At 41.6% G+C, this 18,119-nt stretch overlaps 1 protein-coding gene across 1 annotated transcript; it reads left to right on the plus strand.

Moving 5' to 3' along the window:
- Window positions 1–200: 200 nt before the first annotated feature.
- On the plus strand, window positions 201–11,562 carry LOC127161828 (uncharacterized). Its single transcript, XM_051104577.1, has 14 exons — window positions 201–327; window positions 453–505; window positions 1,239–1,463; window positions 2,421–2,560; window positions 2,637–2,903; window positions 3,777–4,095; window positions 6,080–6,290; window positions 6,414–6,482; window positions 6,580–6,645; window positions 6,772–6,888; window positions 7,503–7,861; window positions 9,763–9,978; window positions 10,134–10,161; window positions 10,349–11,562. Exons 1-14 carry the CDS (start codon window positions 303–305, stop codon window positions 11,560–11,562), a joined length of 3,309 nt encoding a protein of 1,102 aa, XP_050960534.1. The 5' UTR covers window positions 201–302.
- The last annotated feature ends 6,557 nt before the right edge of the window (window positions 11,563–18,119 follow it).

Consider the following 18,119-nt stretch of genomic DNA (forward strand, 5'->3'; position numbering starts at 1 on the left):
CCATATTTTTGACACTTAAAGCATCTGACTGGGGGTGGCACATATGCTCTTACCAAATAGCTAACATATCCAATATATACTCTCTCTGGCATTTTTTCCTCATCAAACTGAAGCACTACAGAGAGGCTATCTACTGTTTCATTTACTTTTCCCAAACCAGTTAAGCGCAAACCACGCCCTCTTGCGCGCTCCAAAATTCCCCCGCCCTCGGAGCCATGACTCACGTCTCTAGCTCGATTTTATTGGTCAATCCGGTTACGCGGTCACCTGAGAAGAAGTTTAGAAATCAATCAAGGTAGTTGATGATGGATGCATCGCTGACAAACGGTAAACGGTTCTTTTTAATAACATTTTATTTTTAGAAGAATTTGTTGGTTTCAATATAAGTTTTCTTTTTGTTTTTTATTATAGTTTTCATTTTAACATTTATGTTTATCTTCGATCGCCCTCAGGAGAGTCCTACGCTTGTTTAGGCTGTGAAGAAGGCCAAGCCGTACATCTTAAGGTTAAAAATTTGAATTCAGTTAATTTTATGTAATATATATATACACACACACACACACACACACACACGCTGCCGTTCAAAAGTTTCGGATCAGTAAGATTTGTAATGTTTTTTTGTTTTGTTTTGTTTTGTTTTGTTTGTTTTATAAAGAAGTCCCTTGTGCTCATGAACTTTACATTTAATTTAATCAGAAATACAGAAAAAATAATATTGTGACATATTATTTAAATTTAAATTGCGGGTTTTCTATTAGAATCTACTTTAAAATATAATTTATTCCTATGATGCAAAGCTGAATTTTCAGCATCATTACTCCAGTCTTCAGTATCACATTATCCTTCAGAGATCATTCTAATATACTGATTTATTATCAGTGTAGAAAAAGTTGGAAAGAACAGCATTTATTCACAATAGAAATCTTTTCTAACAATATACATTACAGTTGAAAATATAGGGTCAGTAAATTTTTATTGTTCCAACATTGATATAAATTAGCATATTAGAATGATTTCTGAAGGATGGCGTAATAAATATATTCAAATGGAAAACCAGCATTTTAAATGGCAATAATATGTCACAATATTACTGTTGTTTTTTTTTGTTTTTTTTTTTTTTTCCTGTATTTTTGATTAAATACACTTGGTATACTCTTAAGTGTGTAAACTTTGGGCCATCTCAGTTATAATGCTAATGGGCAAACTCTCTGTCCGGTGACTTCTTTTTACTTTTACAGAACTGGTTGCCTCCTGGGTATACATATCACTTTTGCAAGTATCGTTTGTGCACTACACAAGGCAAATCACACCTGGACCACACGAGTTTTGAGGCATCGCTAAGAATTGCACTGACAGAGATTTCAGAAGTAAAGGAATGGGTGAAAAAGCTTAGTGAGTCATCTGGAGTGACTTGGAGAGTGGCAGTGACAAAACCAAATAAGGGACAACGTGTGCTTTATAAGGTAATGTTAAATCAGTTAATTCTTCATTACACTATGTTAGTAGGACAATTAGTTACACTAAAAATGATGTTACATTAAATGTTGTAACATACAGTGCTATACTGTGCAAAAAGCACATTAGCTTCTTCACCCAAATTTCAAGACAGTGATTTATATAGTTAATTGTATTAGTGTATTAGTTAATTGTAATAGTCCAGTGAGATTTTTATCCTTGTGATGGACTGGCCATCTGTAGGCTCCAGTATTCATACAACTCTAGGACAATGTGAAATCATATGGTATGAAATCATATGGTTCACACACAGATGTAATCTCACCATCATCTAGACTAAATCCTGTGGCAACATCTCCAACACGCTTGGAGAAATCTACCCGCAAATAAACCTGCAAGTAACACAAATCTATAACAATAATAAAAAAATTATTCATGACATTATTTAATAAAAATACGTAATTTATGACATTATTTGTGAAAGCATCCTCAATTGTAAGCATTTTTCAAAAATGCAGGTAGATTTCTCCAAATGTCTTGGAGATATTGGCACAGAATTTAGCCGGTCTCATTTTTTTCTCTTCATGTAATCCCTGTTGGACTCTGATAGTTAAATCAGATCTCTATGTGGTCTAACAACAAACAGTATGGACTCTTTATAATTACAAAATTCTTATTGGCTTATTTGTTGCTGCTGCCATTTTCTCCCTGGAAGGAGAGATGTTCCTGGATAAAAAAGAATAATAATAATAATAATAATAATAATAATAATAATAATAATAATAATAATAGTAGTAGTAGTAGTAGTAGTAATTAATTGCAAAATGAAAGTTTGGACCTGTAAAATAATATTTTCTGTTGTCAGCCTAATGCAAAAGATATAAATAACTAAATTAAAAATTCTAACATGTCTAAGATTTGTGCACACTTCTGTGCATATTTATACATTTATACTCTGTCTGTAGGCTCATTATAGGTGCCAGCACAATGTTTATGTCCGATCAGGCACGGCTAATAAAAGACGGCTGTCAAAAAATACATGCTGTGAGGCAAAAATGGTTTGCACTCTGGTGAAGACTGTAGACAAAAGGGGAGGATCTAGCAGGTGAGTTAGAAATGTCAAGATGGGATCAAATAAGTGTTTTTGCCAGCTTCTTTGTGTGATTTGTGTTTGTTTTTAGGAGCAATGATCCCCATATACCCACTTATCCAACTTCTGTGCGTTTGTACAATGTACATAACCATAACATCTTTGTTGCGGAGGCACTGAGGCACAAGGATGTAGGGGTCAAGGCAATTGAAACCTTGACTCAGTTGTTTGAGATTGGGCACAGCCCAACATCAGCTCTGGCTGTACTTAAAAGTGACCTGTTGGTTGAGCATGACAACAAATATGTATATGCCTCAGCCAACCGTGCCATTTGCCCAGACCTTCAGTTTTGCTACAGGTATGTGAAATTTTACATGGTACAAATCAGTAGCTTTGACAGACTTATGTAATCAAAACAAACAATTTTATTTACAGACTTTATCAGAAGGTGAATAAGCAGGAGTTTGGAGAGCAAAGTGGAGAGGGAATGCTAGCAGCTTTGGCAAGGCAGATAGAATCCTACAATGCAGCCTGTAATGACACCTGTGCCAAGCTTAAAATGTCCGCAACAGGAACACCACTTGTAGCCATCTGTTCCCCGTTGATGAAACGAACACACAGTCTCTCCAATAGTGGAGAAATGTGTTTTATGGATTCATCTGGTAACATGGACAGGGAGAACTGCAGGGTGTTTCTTCTCCTCACACACACCTGTGCAGGTGGTCTCCCTCTTGGAATAGTGATAACCCAATCGGAAGATGAGAAGACCGTTAGTGAGGGATTGGAGCTGCTGAAGTCCTTATTGAAAAATGATGCCTTTGGAGGGCGAGGTGAGGCAGGCCCACGTTTGTTTCTTACAGATGACTCAAAGGCAGAGAAGGGAGCTATAGCACAGGTGTTTCCAGAAGCCACACAGTTGCTCTGCATATTTCATCTTCTGCAAGCTGTGTGGAGATGGTTGTGGAACAAAGATCACAAAATTGAGATGAAGGACAGGCAGACACTGTTCAGCATAGTAAAAGACATGCTTTATGCCAGGGAGATGAGTACAGTGGAGTTACTCTACCAGCAAGCCCTTGACAACCCTTTGACCACGAGGTAGAAATAGACAGGTGGAGGTAGCTTAAATATTTTAGTAGTACTTTTGATGCGTTTACTCTCCAGAGGCCTTTTCAGAGGGTTTTATTATGTTGTATTTATTCTTTACAGTTTCTTTTGTGACTCATTACAGATACAGGAAGTTCCTGACCTACCTACAGAATCTTTACAGTCGACGTGAGAGTTGGGCTCTCAGCTATAGGAGGGACTTGCCAACACGTGGCAACCAAACAAACAACTATGTGGAGGCTGCAATGCGTGTCTTGAAAGACAAAATACTTCAAAGGACAAAAGCATTCAATCTGCCTCAGTTATTCAACCTTTTCATCACCCGACTAGAGATGTACTATGAAGCACGAGTGACAGACATTGCACTTGGCCATTGGGAGGCATTCCACCGGTCAAGATTCCTTGCTACAGAAAGTAATATCAAAGCATCTGATATTTCTCAGGTAAAATATAATTTTTAAATATTACTTACTCATTTACTACCCATAATGCCCTTGGCATGTAGGGCAGCAACAAAAGTCTTCCACACTTGTCTTTTTTTTTTTTTTTAATATGAATCATTATAAAAAAAATCTGGGTTCTTTTTGCAAATTGATGTTTCTCAATATGCCTCTTGCAGAGTTGTGTTTTCATAATATCGTCATTAGCTGTCAAAGTTCAACTCCAATAAAAATGCAAGTACAGAGGACACATGAACATTTTCTGATGTAAAAAGTAAATATTTGTTATTTAGGGTTTACACAGATTTAATAGTGATAGAGACTTAGAGAAGTCTGCAGTATTTTTTTATTGGTATATTAAAAAGTATCTTAACATTGACAAAGCATTAGTAAGATTAAATATGTATAGATATTTTAAATACATGCAGTAAATTAAAAATCTAAAATAATATAAACAATAATGTAACCAAAAGTTGAAATAGGTTATAACATCTGTGAAGTAATCATTGTCATTTGTTGTGTTGCCCCTCTACTTAAAATGTGTTGGAATGGTTAGTTGAACAACAAGATCACTGTGCATCTCAGTTCTTACAAAGATGCGTTCTGTGTCCTAGTGTTCATTCTTTAAAGCTAGTCTGGCAAGACATGTCTACACAAGAATGCAAGTCTGTTCTATACATTTTTAGAATTGAGAAACATCAAATATGTGTCGTGATTTAGCTCAAAGGGAAATGTATATAAATAATTACAATTAATTAAGATTAATTACAATTACTTATATCAGCTGTCAGTAGTAACTGTAGCAGAATCAATTTTCCATCAACTAATCTGTTCGCTCAGCGAACATTCAGTATAATCTTTATATCAACTCTAAGTCTTGGCCACAGAAAATAAGTTTCTTAAAGTACCATTGTTAGAGTTAGCTCGAATCGAGATTTGCAAGGCAAATCAGAATTCATGTAATTTGTGCACAATAGTTTATTAACGAAGGACTAATACATAACTAATGTAAACAAACAAACACAAAGTCACTCTTTGGGGGACTCACTCATGGGGGAATGGTCAGTGAGAAGCAGTTAGAGAGAGACAAGGAAATTAAGCTATGAGAAGAGTCAGTTAACCACCTGCTGTGAAACCATCAGTGCTGTCTACAGCTTATACTAAACCTCTGTTCTGTTTAGTTAGTGTACGATACTTGCATTGCCTTGGTCGTCGAACAAGTGTCCGAATGCAGTCTGGTGAAAGATGGTTTGGAGCAGTGGTGGTTTTGGAATTGCAATCACGTTCTTCCGGGTCTGAAGAGTGATGAACTCCAAAGATGTTCTGGCTCAATGGTGACTGGGAGTTTCTTCCCATGTGAAAAGCGAAGAAGAACCAAGAGCTGAGAGGGACTCAGCTGAAGTCCTGTGATCTTTGGGAAATGGAAAGACAAGGCCGCATGGCTGAAGAGTTCTAGCTCATCTTCTTAGGTTCTCCAGACTGGCTGAGGCAAGTCATGAAGATGAATTCCAGGGTTGAGTGGAACATCGAGAGCCACAGCTCTGTATGTTGGGCCTGTCGGGCCCACCGGGCACGCCCTGTGCCGGCTCAGGCTCCCCATGGGTTCCTTCACACAGGCAGCAATCGAAAGATGTTGCAGGCGAGTGAGACAGAGAAGAGAGGAAGCAGAAGAAGAACGAAGGAGGCGGTCAACCGTTTGCCTTTAAGCTCTCTGGAGGCTGTGCCTCCAGGAGGTCCGCGATCCAATGGTAACTTTCACCTTTGGAGGGAAAGTTTACAACTCTTTGTCTGTGAGCATGGTATTTTGCATATGTAATTGTTAGTTGCTTTGGGGGGTTGCCTTCAAAACTCCAGCATATAGCTGGGTTGTTGGTTTTAAAGATTATTTGTTAAATGTAACAAATAACTGTATGTCTGATTGGTTCAGATGCTACATATGTCTGAATTTTTTTTTTTTTTTTTTTTTTGGTCCTCATGTCACTGTTAGGTTGGAGAGAAGAAATTTCAGGTGAGATCCTCCACATCAGGGCACACCTATACAGTGGACATGGAGTTGGAGCTCTGCACATGTCCAGCTGGCCATAGTGGAGCACCATGCAAACACCAGGCAGCAGTAGTGCAAAATTACAACATCTCCTCCATCAACTTTCTCCCGAAAACCGCTGAAATGAGGGCTGAGCTGCTGAAATTAACAAAAGGTATTTTTTTTCTTTGCAGCATAGGTTGTCACACACTTACTGATGCTGTTTTGAAATACCACCTTCTTTAGATATTTTAACTATTACTTCGGTATATTAATTATATGTTCATCATCTTAATAGCCTCAGTTTCTCCTGAATTTCTAAACCCTTTACGGCAAAATACGTCAACGCCAAGCACATCAGCTCCAGGTAAGAAAGTTCAAATGGGACATAGAACCTTTATCATGCTTTATTCGTAACAAAACAACTAGTACAGCAGTGTGACATTAGTATACAATTATTATAGATATACCTCCAAGGCAAGAAATCTGCCCTACTGATCATCAGTACCATCTCAGTGCTCAAGATGATGGTCAGTATAAAGGGAGGGATGGTGCTGTTTTATTTTTGTGTGTCTTATTTTTTTCTTTATAATGGTGGCATATCTAACAGAAACACTCTTGTAACATTTCATTGTCAATGTGTATATTATGAACAGTAGAGTTGCATCAGCTGGACCTGTCTTTCTCCTGCTCTGCACAATTGCACCAAACATCACCTACCATACAGGACTCATACTCCAGCCAACCCTGTGTGCAGGGTAATTTAGAAGGAGGTGAGTCCATGAAGCTTAGAGTTACATTAAAAATTCTGTCTAAATGTTTATTTGGGCCCAAGCACCTTTTTCTAAGTTTGTTTTCCCCAAGGCTTCGGGCATTTTGGGGTCTAAAATGGTTATTAGTTGGTATCCAAACAGTTGCTGGTAGCCACTGACTTGCGTAGTATAGTAAAACATACTATGGAAGTCAGCGGCTACCACAAGGACTAGCCGTTGATTTCCATTGTATTTTTTTCATACTAAGTACATTATTTTGTGCATTTAACTGTGTGCTTTTTACTGTTGTGACTGATTTGTAGATTGAACTGCTAAGAAAAAGTTCTGTATTTGACAATTTTGTATTAGTTTCCTGTGGATTTAACTTTAGACCCCTAAGAATACAAGTATGCCTATATTTTAAGATCATGTAGCTACCAAAATCACTAAGTTCATATCAAAAGTAAAAAGATGTAAAAATAAACAAATAAATAAATAAATAAATAAATAAATACTACTAACAACCGAAGACTACCAGATCGTTAAATGCATACAATGAGGTGCTTGGTCCCATCATCACTAAGACAATCCTCAGTTTGTTGTTATTTAATTATTTTTATTGTCTCTTTAAACAGCCTTTATACCTCAGTCTCCTGTGAGACGGATGCTGGGACTGCTAAGTGAACTGGCTGAAAACGCTGACTACAGTGATGCCCTGACTACAATGGCCAAGCTGCTTGAAAAGATGAAGCGCAACCCAACCCAACTGATCTCTGCATTTTACTGTTTTGGTAAAGGGATGTCTGCGTCAAAGCGTGCCGCAGCGTTAAGACGAGCTGCTAGACGACCTGGTCCTATTATTGGCTGTCAGCCAACAGCAGTGGCCCGAAGAACAACTAAGACTGGTTCGAGGCGGCGTTTGACAGCTGGACGCCCCAGAAAAAGTAGTTCTGGTTTAGAGCATGACTACAGCAGACATACAGGAAAAAGGGCTGTAAGAGTTCGCCACAGACTGTCAGAATCTGTGGCAATGAATTACTCACATCAAGCTTAAAAAGGTACAAATATTTGTATGGTTTGGGTGTATGAAGGGGGTTTATTCTGTTAATTCTGAATGTTTAAAAATGGTTAATTAATCTATGAGTATTATTTATGAATTCTAGACTAGGGCTGCAGGTTATGAAGCCATATTTAAAATAACAATAGCGACTGCACAGAAAAAAAATTTCATGCATCCTTTTAAAGTTTTAATAGCAATTGTGAATTGTATGTAATGTTTTTGTGTACCATGGTGTTTTTTGTATTTTATCTGTTTAACAAATAAATAAAGCATTGTATGGCCAGTCAGCTCTGTGGTCATCAGTAATCATTATGTGAATGCAAACAAAGACATGCTTTGTTCTCTGAGTACTTTGATGCTGCTTCAAGTCAAATACACCTCTTTTGAATTCTGGGCTAGGACAGCAGGTAAGAAATCATATGTGACCCTGCACCACAAAATCAGTCATAAGGGTAAATTTTTTTTTTTAAAGACTGAGATTTATACATCACCTGAAAGTTGAATAAATAAGCTTTCCTTTAATGTATGTCTTGTTAGGACAGTACAATTTTTGAGAAAATCTCCTTTAAAGTTGTTCAAATGAAGTTCTTAGCAATGCCTATTAGTAATATAAAATTAAGTTTTGATATTTACAGTAGAAAATCATTTTTAATTAAAATTATTTATTTTTGGCATAAAAGAAAAATTGATAATTTTGACCCATACAGTGTATTTTTTTGGCTATTGCTACAAATATACCTGTGCTAGTTAAGACTGGTTTTGTGGTCCAGGGTCACATATTGTTTGCTATACAAAAGAATAATAAGATTAAAAATTATATATATATATATATTTATAATTTAAATCTTTTTGTGTTTGCCGGTTTTTGTTCTGTATAATACGTGAGTGTAGTTTACTCAAGTGTTAAACTACTCTGTGAGCATGTTTTATAGTCTATATGTACTTTTAAGCACTATTTTAAATCATTTTGTACACCGTCTTATTTAAATTGTAAATTGTGAGTACATGGTTTCACTTATACACTTGTGTATCCCTTTTGGGTATTGTATTAAAAATAGTGTGTTTGGCATAACGCTGTGTAGCCAATCAGCGCTGTGATATAGTTAACCAATAAAATTGAGCCAGAGACGTGAGTCATGGCTCCGGGGCAGGGTTTTCGCTTAGAGGGCGTGGTTTGCGCTTAACTGGTTTGGGAAAAGAAATGACGTCAGCAGGGCGGCCCGGACTGCTGAGGTGAGACGTAGTGTTAATCAGAATCCACTCTCAAAGGTTTTTGGCTATTAAGGGATTTGCATATTAGTATTGTGATATTGATTTAATACAGCAGTTTCACGAACAAGAAGCTAATATTAAGTCTAACTACAACACTATTGCCTGATTTTACTCTATTTCGTCAACTTCAAAGCTGAGCTCATGCATCTCCACCCAAACAAAGCGGTATTTTGTTTATGAATGAACGTGAATTTATGAATGAATGTTATAGTAAGTCAATGATTCAGCTACCCATTCATAAAGTCGCTTGTTCCGCTCCTGAATGATTCAGCTGTTCAAACGAATCAATTGAATGATTTACTGATAAAATCAGTGACTTGCCGCCACCTGGTGGCAGGTAAGTTAAAATATTTAAGTATAGTTTTAATTATTTGAATCATTTTAATCAGTGTTTTTATATGCAAATGTTTATATTTAAAACATTTATCTCACAACAGGTCCAAAGTAATTTGTGTAAATTAATATAAAAATATAAATAAATTAAAACTAATAAAATGAGCTTAAAAACCACTTCAAGAACTCCAAAATGAAGGCAGCTCCACAACTAGCTTTTTCGGTTACAGCAAGGCACTTCCTCGGTGAATGACTACACACTCCGCTTCCGCACTCTGGCGGCGGCTAGTGGCTGGAACGAGACTGCACTTCTCGGAGCTTACCGTCAAGGACTCAACCCGGAAATCCGCGCCGCTATGGCGTTGTATGACGACTCTATCGGCCTGGAAACTTTCGTCCAACGTACTACACGAGTTTCCCAGCGACTAGCCGCCTGCCAGCCACCGGTAACCGCTCCTCAGTCTGCTTCAGTGGCTGCTTGTACTCCAGTACCTGAACCCATGCAAATGGATTCTACACGATTAACTCGCACGGAAAGAAATTGACGTATCACCCAGGGTCTCTGTCTGTATTGTGGACAAAATGGTCATCTTATCTGTAGCTGTCCCATCCGGCCCCCACGCCCAGTGGTGAGTACCATTACTTCTGACATTGAAACATCACAGTTAACACTCATACCTGTTACACTACGTACTGCTGATTGTACGCTGTCTGTTTCTGCTCTTGTTGATTCAGGGTCCTCCGGCAACTTCATTTCACAAGAATGCTTAAATCGACTTCATCTACCCCGTCAATGACATTGCCACGAATATTCAGTACGCACTATTCAGGGAAAACCACTTGGGGGTGGGCGAATCCGTCATTCATCACCTCACATCACCCTACAAGTTGGACTGTTTCACACTGAACAAATTCGGTTCTTGGTACTGGAGGAGTCCACCGTGAGTATCATCCTGGGACGCCCCTGGCTTAAACAACATCGACCCATCCTCCGCTGGGATCCTTGCGACATCATTAGCTGGAGCGAACGATGTCAAGAAGACTGCCTCTCTAACCGTCCTCAACCTCTTCCGGTCCCGGTCACTGTGTCGTCTACACTCGTGGAGAGTCCTGAGACCGAAGACCTTCCTGAGATCCCGGCGGAGTATGTTGCGTTCCAGGATGTATTCAGTAAACAAGCAGCCACTCATCTTCCACCTCACCGGCCATGGGACTGCGCGATCGATCTGCTGCCTGACGCCAAGCTCCCCAAAGGCAAGGTCTATCCACTGTCCCTCCCGGAGCGCCAGGCGTTGGAGGCTTACATTGAGGAGGCTCTTAAACAGGATTTCATTCGTCCATCTACCTCGCCGGCCGCTTCCAGCTTCTTCTTCGTGGGCAAAAAGGATGGAGGTCTGAGACCCTGCATCGACTATCGTCAACTCAATTCCCAAATAATTCAACAACCGTACCCGTTGCCCCTGGTCCCCGCCGCCCTCGAAGAGCTTCGTGGAGCCCGGATCTTCACAAAGCTGGACCTGCGGAGTGCTTACAACCTCATTCGTATTCGGAAGGGAGACGAGTGGAAGACAGCCTTCGTAACACCCACAGGCCACTACGAATATCAGGTGATGCCGTACGGTTTATCCATCAGTCCCTCGGTCTTCCAGACGTTTATGAATGAGGTGTTCCGGGAGTTCTTACATCAGTTCGTAGTGGTCTACATAGACGATATCCTGATTTACTCCCGGAACCAGGCCGAACATCGCCAGCACGTCCTGCAGGTCCTCCAGAAGCTCCGTCAACACAGTCTGTTCCTCAAGTTGGAAAAATGTGAATTCCATAAACCCTCAGTACAATTCTTAGGCTATAACATCAGCGCCGAGGGCGTGCAGATGGACCAGGGCAAGGTCGATGCCATCCAGAAGTGGCCACTACCCACCAGTGTTAAGGAACTCCAGCGTTTCCTTGGATTCACTAACTTCTACCGCCGATTCATCATGAACTACAGCACCATAACTGCTCCATTGACCTCCCTCCTGCGGGGTTAGCCCAAACATCTGCTCTTGAACCCCATGGCCCACGAAGCATTCAAGCAGTTGAAGACCACCTTTAGCACCGCTCCGGTCCTTCAACACCCTGACCCCGAACGCCCATTCACGGTAGAGGTAGACGCCTCCTCCATCGGCGTCGGAGCGGTGTTATCTCAAGCGGTCGGCGAGCCTCCTGTCCTCCATCCCTGTGCCTACTTCTCCCGTAAGCTGACTCCGGCAGGGGGAAAACGATGACAACGGTAATAGAGAGCTATTGGCTATCAAATTGGCCCTGGAGGAGTGGCGCCACTGGCTTGAGGGAGCTGCCTACCCTTTCACCATCATAACAGATCGTAAGAACTTACAGTACCTCCGGGAAGCTCGCCGCCTGAACCCCAGGCAGGCCCGATGGGCTCTCTTCCTCACTCGTTTCCATTTCTCCATCACCTACCGACCAGGTTCAAAGAACATACCGGCCGATGCCCTCTCTCGTCAGTTCTCCCCGGATGACTCCGGTGACCCAGAACCCATTCTCCCCTCAGAACTCATCGTCAGTCCCATCATCTGGGAATTGTATCAGGCCATTCAACAAGCCACTCTCCAGGAGCCAGCTCCGCCGGACTGTCCAGAAGGCAAGATCTACGTGCCCCGCTCTCAACGTCAAGTCCTTCTGGGCACAGCACACGGGACTCCGGGTTCGGGACACCCAGGCAGCAGTAGGACCCTCTCGCTCTTACGATCTCGTTACTGGTGGCCCAGTATGCACCAGGATACCATCAGGTACGTCCAAAGCTGCTCAGTCTGTGCCAAGTCTAACTCACCCCGTCAACTTCCTACAGGCAAGCTGATCCCATTACCCATTCCAGAGAGGCCCTGGTCCCACCTCGGCATTGACTTCATCACAGACCTGCCCGAGTCTGAAGGACACACCTGTGTACTCGTCATTGTTGATCGCTTTTCTAAAGCATGTAAACTGGTACCCTTGAGGGGGTTACCCACTGCCATGGAAACAGCTGAACACCTGTTCCATCAAGTCTTCCGCACTATGGTCTCCCTGAGGAGATAGTCTCGGACCGGGGTCCTCAATTCACTTCCCACGTATGGAAAGCATTCTTTAAGGTATTGGGTATCTCTGTTAATCTATCATCTGGTTATCATCCACAGACGAACGGCCAGACTGAGAGAAAGATCCAGGAGCTTGGACGTTACCTCCGTGCATACTGCCAGGACGACCAACACAGCTGGAGCAGGTTCCTCCCGTGGGCCGAGTACGCACAGAACTCTCTCCGCCAAGACACCACCGGGCTAACACCATTCCAGTGCGTACTCGGTTACCAGCCTCCGCTGTTCCCCTGGACGGAGGAACCCTCCAATGTTCCAGCTGTCGACCACTGGTTTCGAGAGAGCGAGAGAGTGTGGGACTCAGCTCATCACCATCTCCAGTGGGCAGTGAGACGGCACAAGTTCTTCGCAGAATCCAGAAGACGTACCGCCCCCTCTGTACCAACCCAGGGGATCTTGTCTGGCTCTCTACTCGGGATCTGCGACTTCGCCTGCCCTGTCCTAAGCTGAGTCCCCGCTACACTGGTCCCTTTCGCATCCTGAGGCAGATTAACAACGTGACATACCAGCTTCAGCTCCCACCCAGGTACAGAATTCATCCCACCTTTCACGTTTCCCTCCTTAAACCCTTCTCTCCTTCTGTCACAGACGTCCCGGGAGCTGAGGCTGGACCCCCTCCTCCGGAGATCCTGGACCAACCCTCCGTGTTCACTGTCCGAGAGGTCCTGGACTCACGGCGTCGAGGAGGCCGCCTGGAATACCTTATTGACTGGGAGGGGTACGGTCCGGAGGAAAGGTCATGGGTGCTTAGGGATGATGTCCTGGATCCATTACTCCTGTTGGAGTTTCACCACAGCCACCCTAATCGGCCGGCCCCTCGCAGTCGCGGCCGCCCTCGGTGTCGTGTTAGGGCGTCGGGAGCCGCCCCTGGAGGAGGGGGTCAAGTCAAGTCAAGTCACCTTTATTTATATACCGCCTTTAACAATACAGAATTGTGGCAAGGCGGCTGTACAGTATTAAATAGGAAACAGTACATCAACAATGCCAAAGGCAACAGTAAACACTCACATTTTAGGTAAAGGTAGTTAATCAAAATCAATAAAATAAAATACAATATTGTGTTTAAAGAAAGTGTCCCCAACTAAGCAAGCCAGAGGCGACAGCGGCAAGGAACCAAAACTCCATCGGTGACAAATGGAGAAAAAAAACCTTGGGAGAAACCAGGCTCAGTCGGGGGGCCAGTTCTCCTCTGGCCAAAAGTTCCCGTGGTCCTGTGCCGACAGCCGTCTAGGTGATGTGGTCTTCACTGTGGATCCGTCTCTGGGGCTCATCTAGTTGATGTGGACTCCGCTGACATTCAGGGCGGTAGAGGTCGTCTCTAGGTGCCGATCCACCATGTGGGCTGGGTTCGGACTGGATCCGGGGGACTGCAGTGACCATCTGATCTGGATACGGACTGGATCTGGTGGTTGATGTGACCTCGGAATAAGAGAGAAACAGACTAATATTAGCGTAGATGCCATTCTTCTGAGATGCACTGAGTACATCAGGTGTTATGGGAAGTGTTCCCGGTTCCGGTAGACCTAATTAGTGCAGCCTAACAATCCTTTAACGGATTTGAATTATAAGAATATGTTAATTAGTTATTAGTGTAAGCAAGGTTAAAGAGATGTGTCTTTAATCTAGATTTAAACTGACAGAGTGTGTCTGCGTCCCGAACATTGTAGGGTAGATTGTTCCAGAGTTTGGGTGCTAGATAAGAAAATGATCTGCCGCCCGCAGTTGATTTTGATATTCTCGGTATTATCAAATTACCAGAGTCTTGAGAACGCAGCGGACGTGAGGGACTATAATGCGATAAGAGCTCGCTCAGGTACTGAGGAGCTAAACCATTCAGGGCTTTGTAAGTAATTAGCAAGATTTTAAAATCTATACGATGTTTAATAGGGAGCCAGTGCAGTGTAGACAGAACCGGGCTAATATGATCATACTTTTTGGTTCTAGTAAGAACTCTAGCTGCTGCATTTTGGACCAGCTGGAGTTTGTTTATTAAGCGAGCAGAACAACCACCCAATAAAGCATTACAATAATCTAACCGTGAGGTCATAAATGCATGGATTAATGTTTCAGCATTTGACATTGATAGCATAGGGCGTAGTTTAGATATATTTTTGAGATGGAAAAATGCAGTTTTGCAAATACTAGAGATGTGGTTTTCAAATGAAAGATTACCATCAAATAGCACACCTAGGTTCCTAACTGATGACGAAGAATTAACAGAACAGCCATCAAGTATTAGACAGTGTTGTAGGTTATTACATGCTGAGGTTTTAGGCCCAATAATTAACACCTCTGTTTTTTCAGAATTTAGCAGTAAGAAATTACTTGTCATCCAATTTTTTAACTCAACTACACAATCCATTAGTTTTTCAAATTGGTACGTTTCACCGGGCCGCGAAGAAATATAGAGCTGGGTATCATCAGCGTAGCAGTGAAAGCTAACACCATATTTCCTGATGATATCACCCAAGGGTAACATGTAAAGCGTAAAGAGTAATGGCCCTAGTACTGAGCCTTGCGGTACTCCATACTGCACTTGTGAACGATATGATACCTCTTCATTTACTGCCACGAATTGATGGCGGTCAGATAAATACGATTTGAACCATGCCAATGCACTACCACTAATGCCAACATAATTCTCAAGTCTATTCAAGAGAATGTTGTGGTCAACAGTATCAAACGCAGCACTAAGATCCAGTAGCACTAACAGAGAAATACAACCACGATCGGATGACAAGAGTAGATCATTTGTAACTCTAATAAGAGCAGTCTCAGTACTATGGTACGGTCTAAAACCTGACTGAAAATCCTCACAGATATCATATTTCTGTAGGAAGGAGGATAGTTGTGAGGATACAACCTTTTCTAATATCTTTGATAGAAATGGGAGATTCGAGATAGGTCTGTAATTAGTTAATTCGTTAGGGTCAAGTTGTGGTTTTTTAATTAGAGGCTTAATAGCAGCCAGTTTGAAGGTTTTGGGGACATATCCTAATGACAGTGATGAATTAATAATATTTAGCAGAGGATCTATGAGATCTGGAAGCAAGTCTTTTAGTAGCCTAGATGGAATAGGGTCTAGCATACAAGTTGTTGGTTTAGATGCTTTAACAAGTCTATACAATTCATCCTGACCTATAGTAGAGAATGAGTTGAATTGTTCCCCAGGAGATCTATAGCGCACTATCTGATGCGACACTGTAATTGACGGCTGCATAGTGACAATTTTGTCTCTAATTGTATCGATCTTAGAAGTAAAGTAGTTCATGAAGTCATTACTGCTATGCTGATGGGCATAGTCAGTGCCTGTTGGTTCCTTATTTTTTGTTAACTTAGCCACTGTATTGAATAAATACCTAGGGTTATGTTTGTTTTCTTCTAATAGAGTCGAAAAGTAATCAGATCTTGCCGATTTTAACGCTTTTCTGTACGATAGGGTACATTCACGCCAAGCAATACGAAAAACCTCTAAATTTGTTTTCCTCCAGCTGCGCTCCATTTTCCGGGCTGCTCTCTTTAGGGCGCGAGTGTGCTCGTTATACCACGGGGTCGGACTATTTTCCTTAATCTTCCTTAGGCGCAGAGGAGCAACCGTATCTAGAGTCCTGGAAAAGAGAGAGTCAATAATTTCTGTTACATCATCAAGTTTTTCTGAGCTATTGGACATGCTGAGGAATTCAGATAAGTCAGGAAGATTACTTAAAAAGCAATCTTTTGTAGTAGAAGTGATGGTTCTACCATACTTGTAATAAGGAGTTGAATTTACAGTTTTAGTCATCTGGAGAGTACACGAGACTAGATAATGATCAGAGATATCATCACTTTGCTGCAGAATCTCAACGTCATTGACATCAATTCCATGTGACAGTATTAAGTCTAAAGTATGATTTCGACGATGAGTGGGACCTGACACATGTTGTCTAACTCCAATAGAATTTAGAATGTCTATAAATGCAGCTGCCAGTGAATCATTTTTAAGATCAACATGGATGTTAAAGTCACCTACTATTAAGACCTTATCTGTAGCCAACACCAGCTCAGATATAAAATCAGCGAATTCTTTAAGAAAATCTGTATGGTGCCCTGGTGGCCTGTATACAGTAGCAAGTACAAACGTCATAGGGGATTTAGCATTAACACTTGTTTCTCTGGATAATGTTATATGAAGCACCATTACTTCAAACGAGTTATACTTGAAATCCGCTCTCTGTGAAACACTAAAAATATTGCTATAAATTGTAGAAACACCTCCCCCTTTACCTTTTAGACGTGGCTCATGTTTATAATGGTAACCATTAGGGGTAGACTCGTTTAAGATAATGTAATCATCTGATTTTAGCCAGGTTTCTGTCAAACATAGCACATCTAGGTTATGATCAATGATCATATCATTTACAAAAAGCGCTTTTGTAGAGAGGGACCTGATATTCAAAAGGCCAAGTTTTATCATTTGTTTCTCTGTATCATGTAAATTTTTTATTTGTTGAACATTGATTAGATTGTTACTCTTAAATTGGTTTGGACGTCTTTTGTATTGTCTAGCTCAGGGAACAGACACAGTCTCTATAGCATGATATCTAGGTGTAAGGGTCTCTATGTGCTGAGAATTAACTGGTTTCGGTGACGTGAGGCGGCTAGCAGACGGTCGGATTAGCCAGTCTGTCTGCTTCCTGACCTGGGCCCCAGTTAGTCAAGTGCAAACTCTAAGACTATATGCCATATTACTAGAGAGAAGAGTGGCACCACCCCCGGAAGGATGAAGACCATCTCTTTTCAACAGGTCAGGTCTGCCCCAAAAACTTGTCCAATTGTCTATGAAACCTATGTTATTCTGCGGGCACCACTTAGACATCCAGCCATTTAGTGACGACAGTCTGCTATGTATCTCGTCACCACGATACGCAGGGAGGGGGCCAGAGCAAATTACAGTGTCTGACATCGTACTTGCAAGTTCACACACCTCTTTAACATTATTTTTAGTGATCTCCGACTGGCGAAGTCGAACATCATTTGTGCCGACGTGAATAACGATCTTACTGAATTTACGTTTAGCATTAGCCAGCACTTTTAAATTTGCCAAGATGTCAGGCGCTCTGGCTCCCGGTAAACATTGGACTATGGTGGCTGGTGTCTCTATTTTCACGTTCCGTACAATAGAATCGCCAATAACTAGGGCACTTTGATCAGGTTTCTCAGTGGGTGCGTCACTGAGTGGGGAGAACCTGTTTGATGTTCTGATCGGAACGGAAGAGCGGTGTTTTGACCCGCGACTATGCCGCCTCACAGTCACCCAGTTGCCCTGCTGCAAAGGCGAAGTTACCGGAACCGAACAATGTACGGGACTTCCTAAGCTAGTCGCATCCAAAGCCGTATCTAATGCCCTCACATTCTTACTATCCTCGATTAAAGTTTGGATGCGTGTCTCTAGTTCTGAAATCTTCTCTGTCAGC

This window comes from Labeo rohita, unplaced genomic scaffold, assembly GCF_022985175.1.
Source record: "Labeo rohita strain BAU-BD-2019 unplaced genomic scaffold, IGBB_LRoh.1.0 scaffold_75, whole genome shotgun sequence".
Taxonomy (NCBI): Eukaryota; Metazoa; Chordata; class Actinopteri; order Cypriniformes; family Cyprinidae; genus Labeo; species Labeo rohita.

Excerpts from the sequence above, each read along its gene's own strand:
- LOC127161828 (XM_051104577.1), top strand. The coding sequence starts at position 303 with ATGATGGATGCATCGCTGACAAACG. Across the intron at positions 1,464-2,420 it reads GACAACGTGTGCTTTATAAG|GCTCATTATAGGTGCCAGCA; the intron begins GTAATGTTAAAT and ends CTCTGTCTGTAG. Across the intron at positions 2,904-3,776 it reads GACCTTCAGTTTTGCTACAG|ATACAGGAAGTTCCTGACCT; the intron begins GTATGTGAAATT and ends GACTCATTACAG.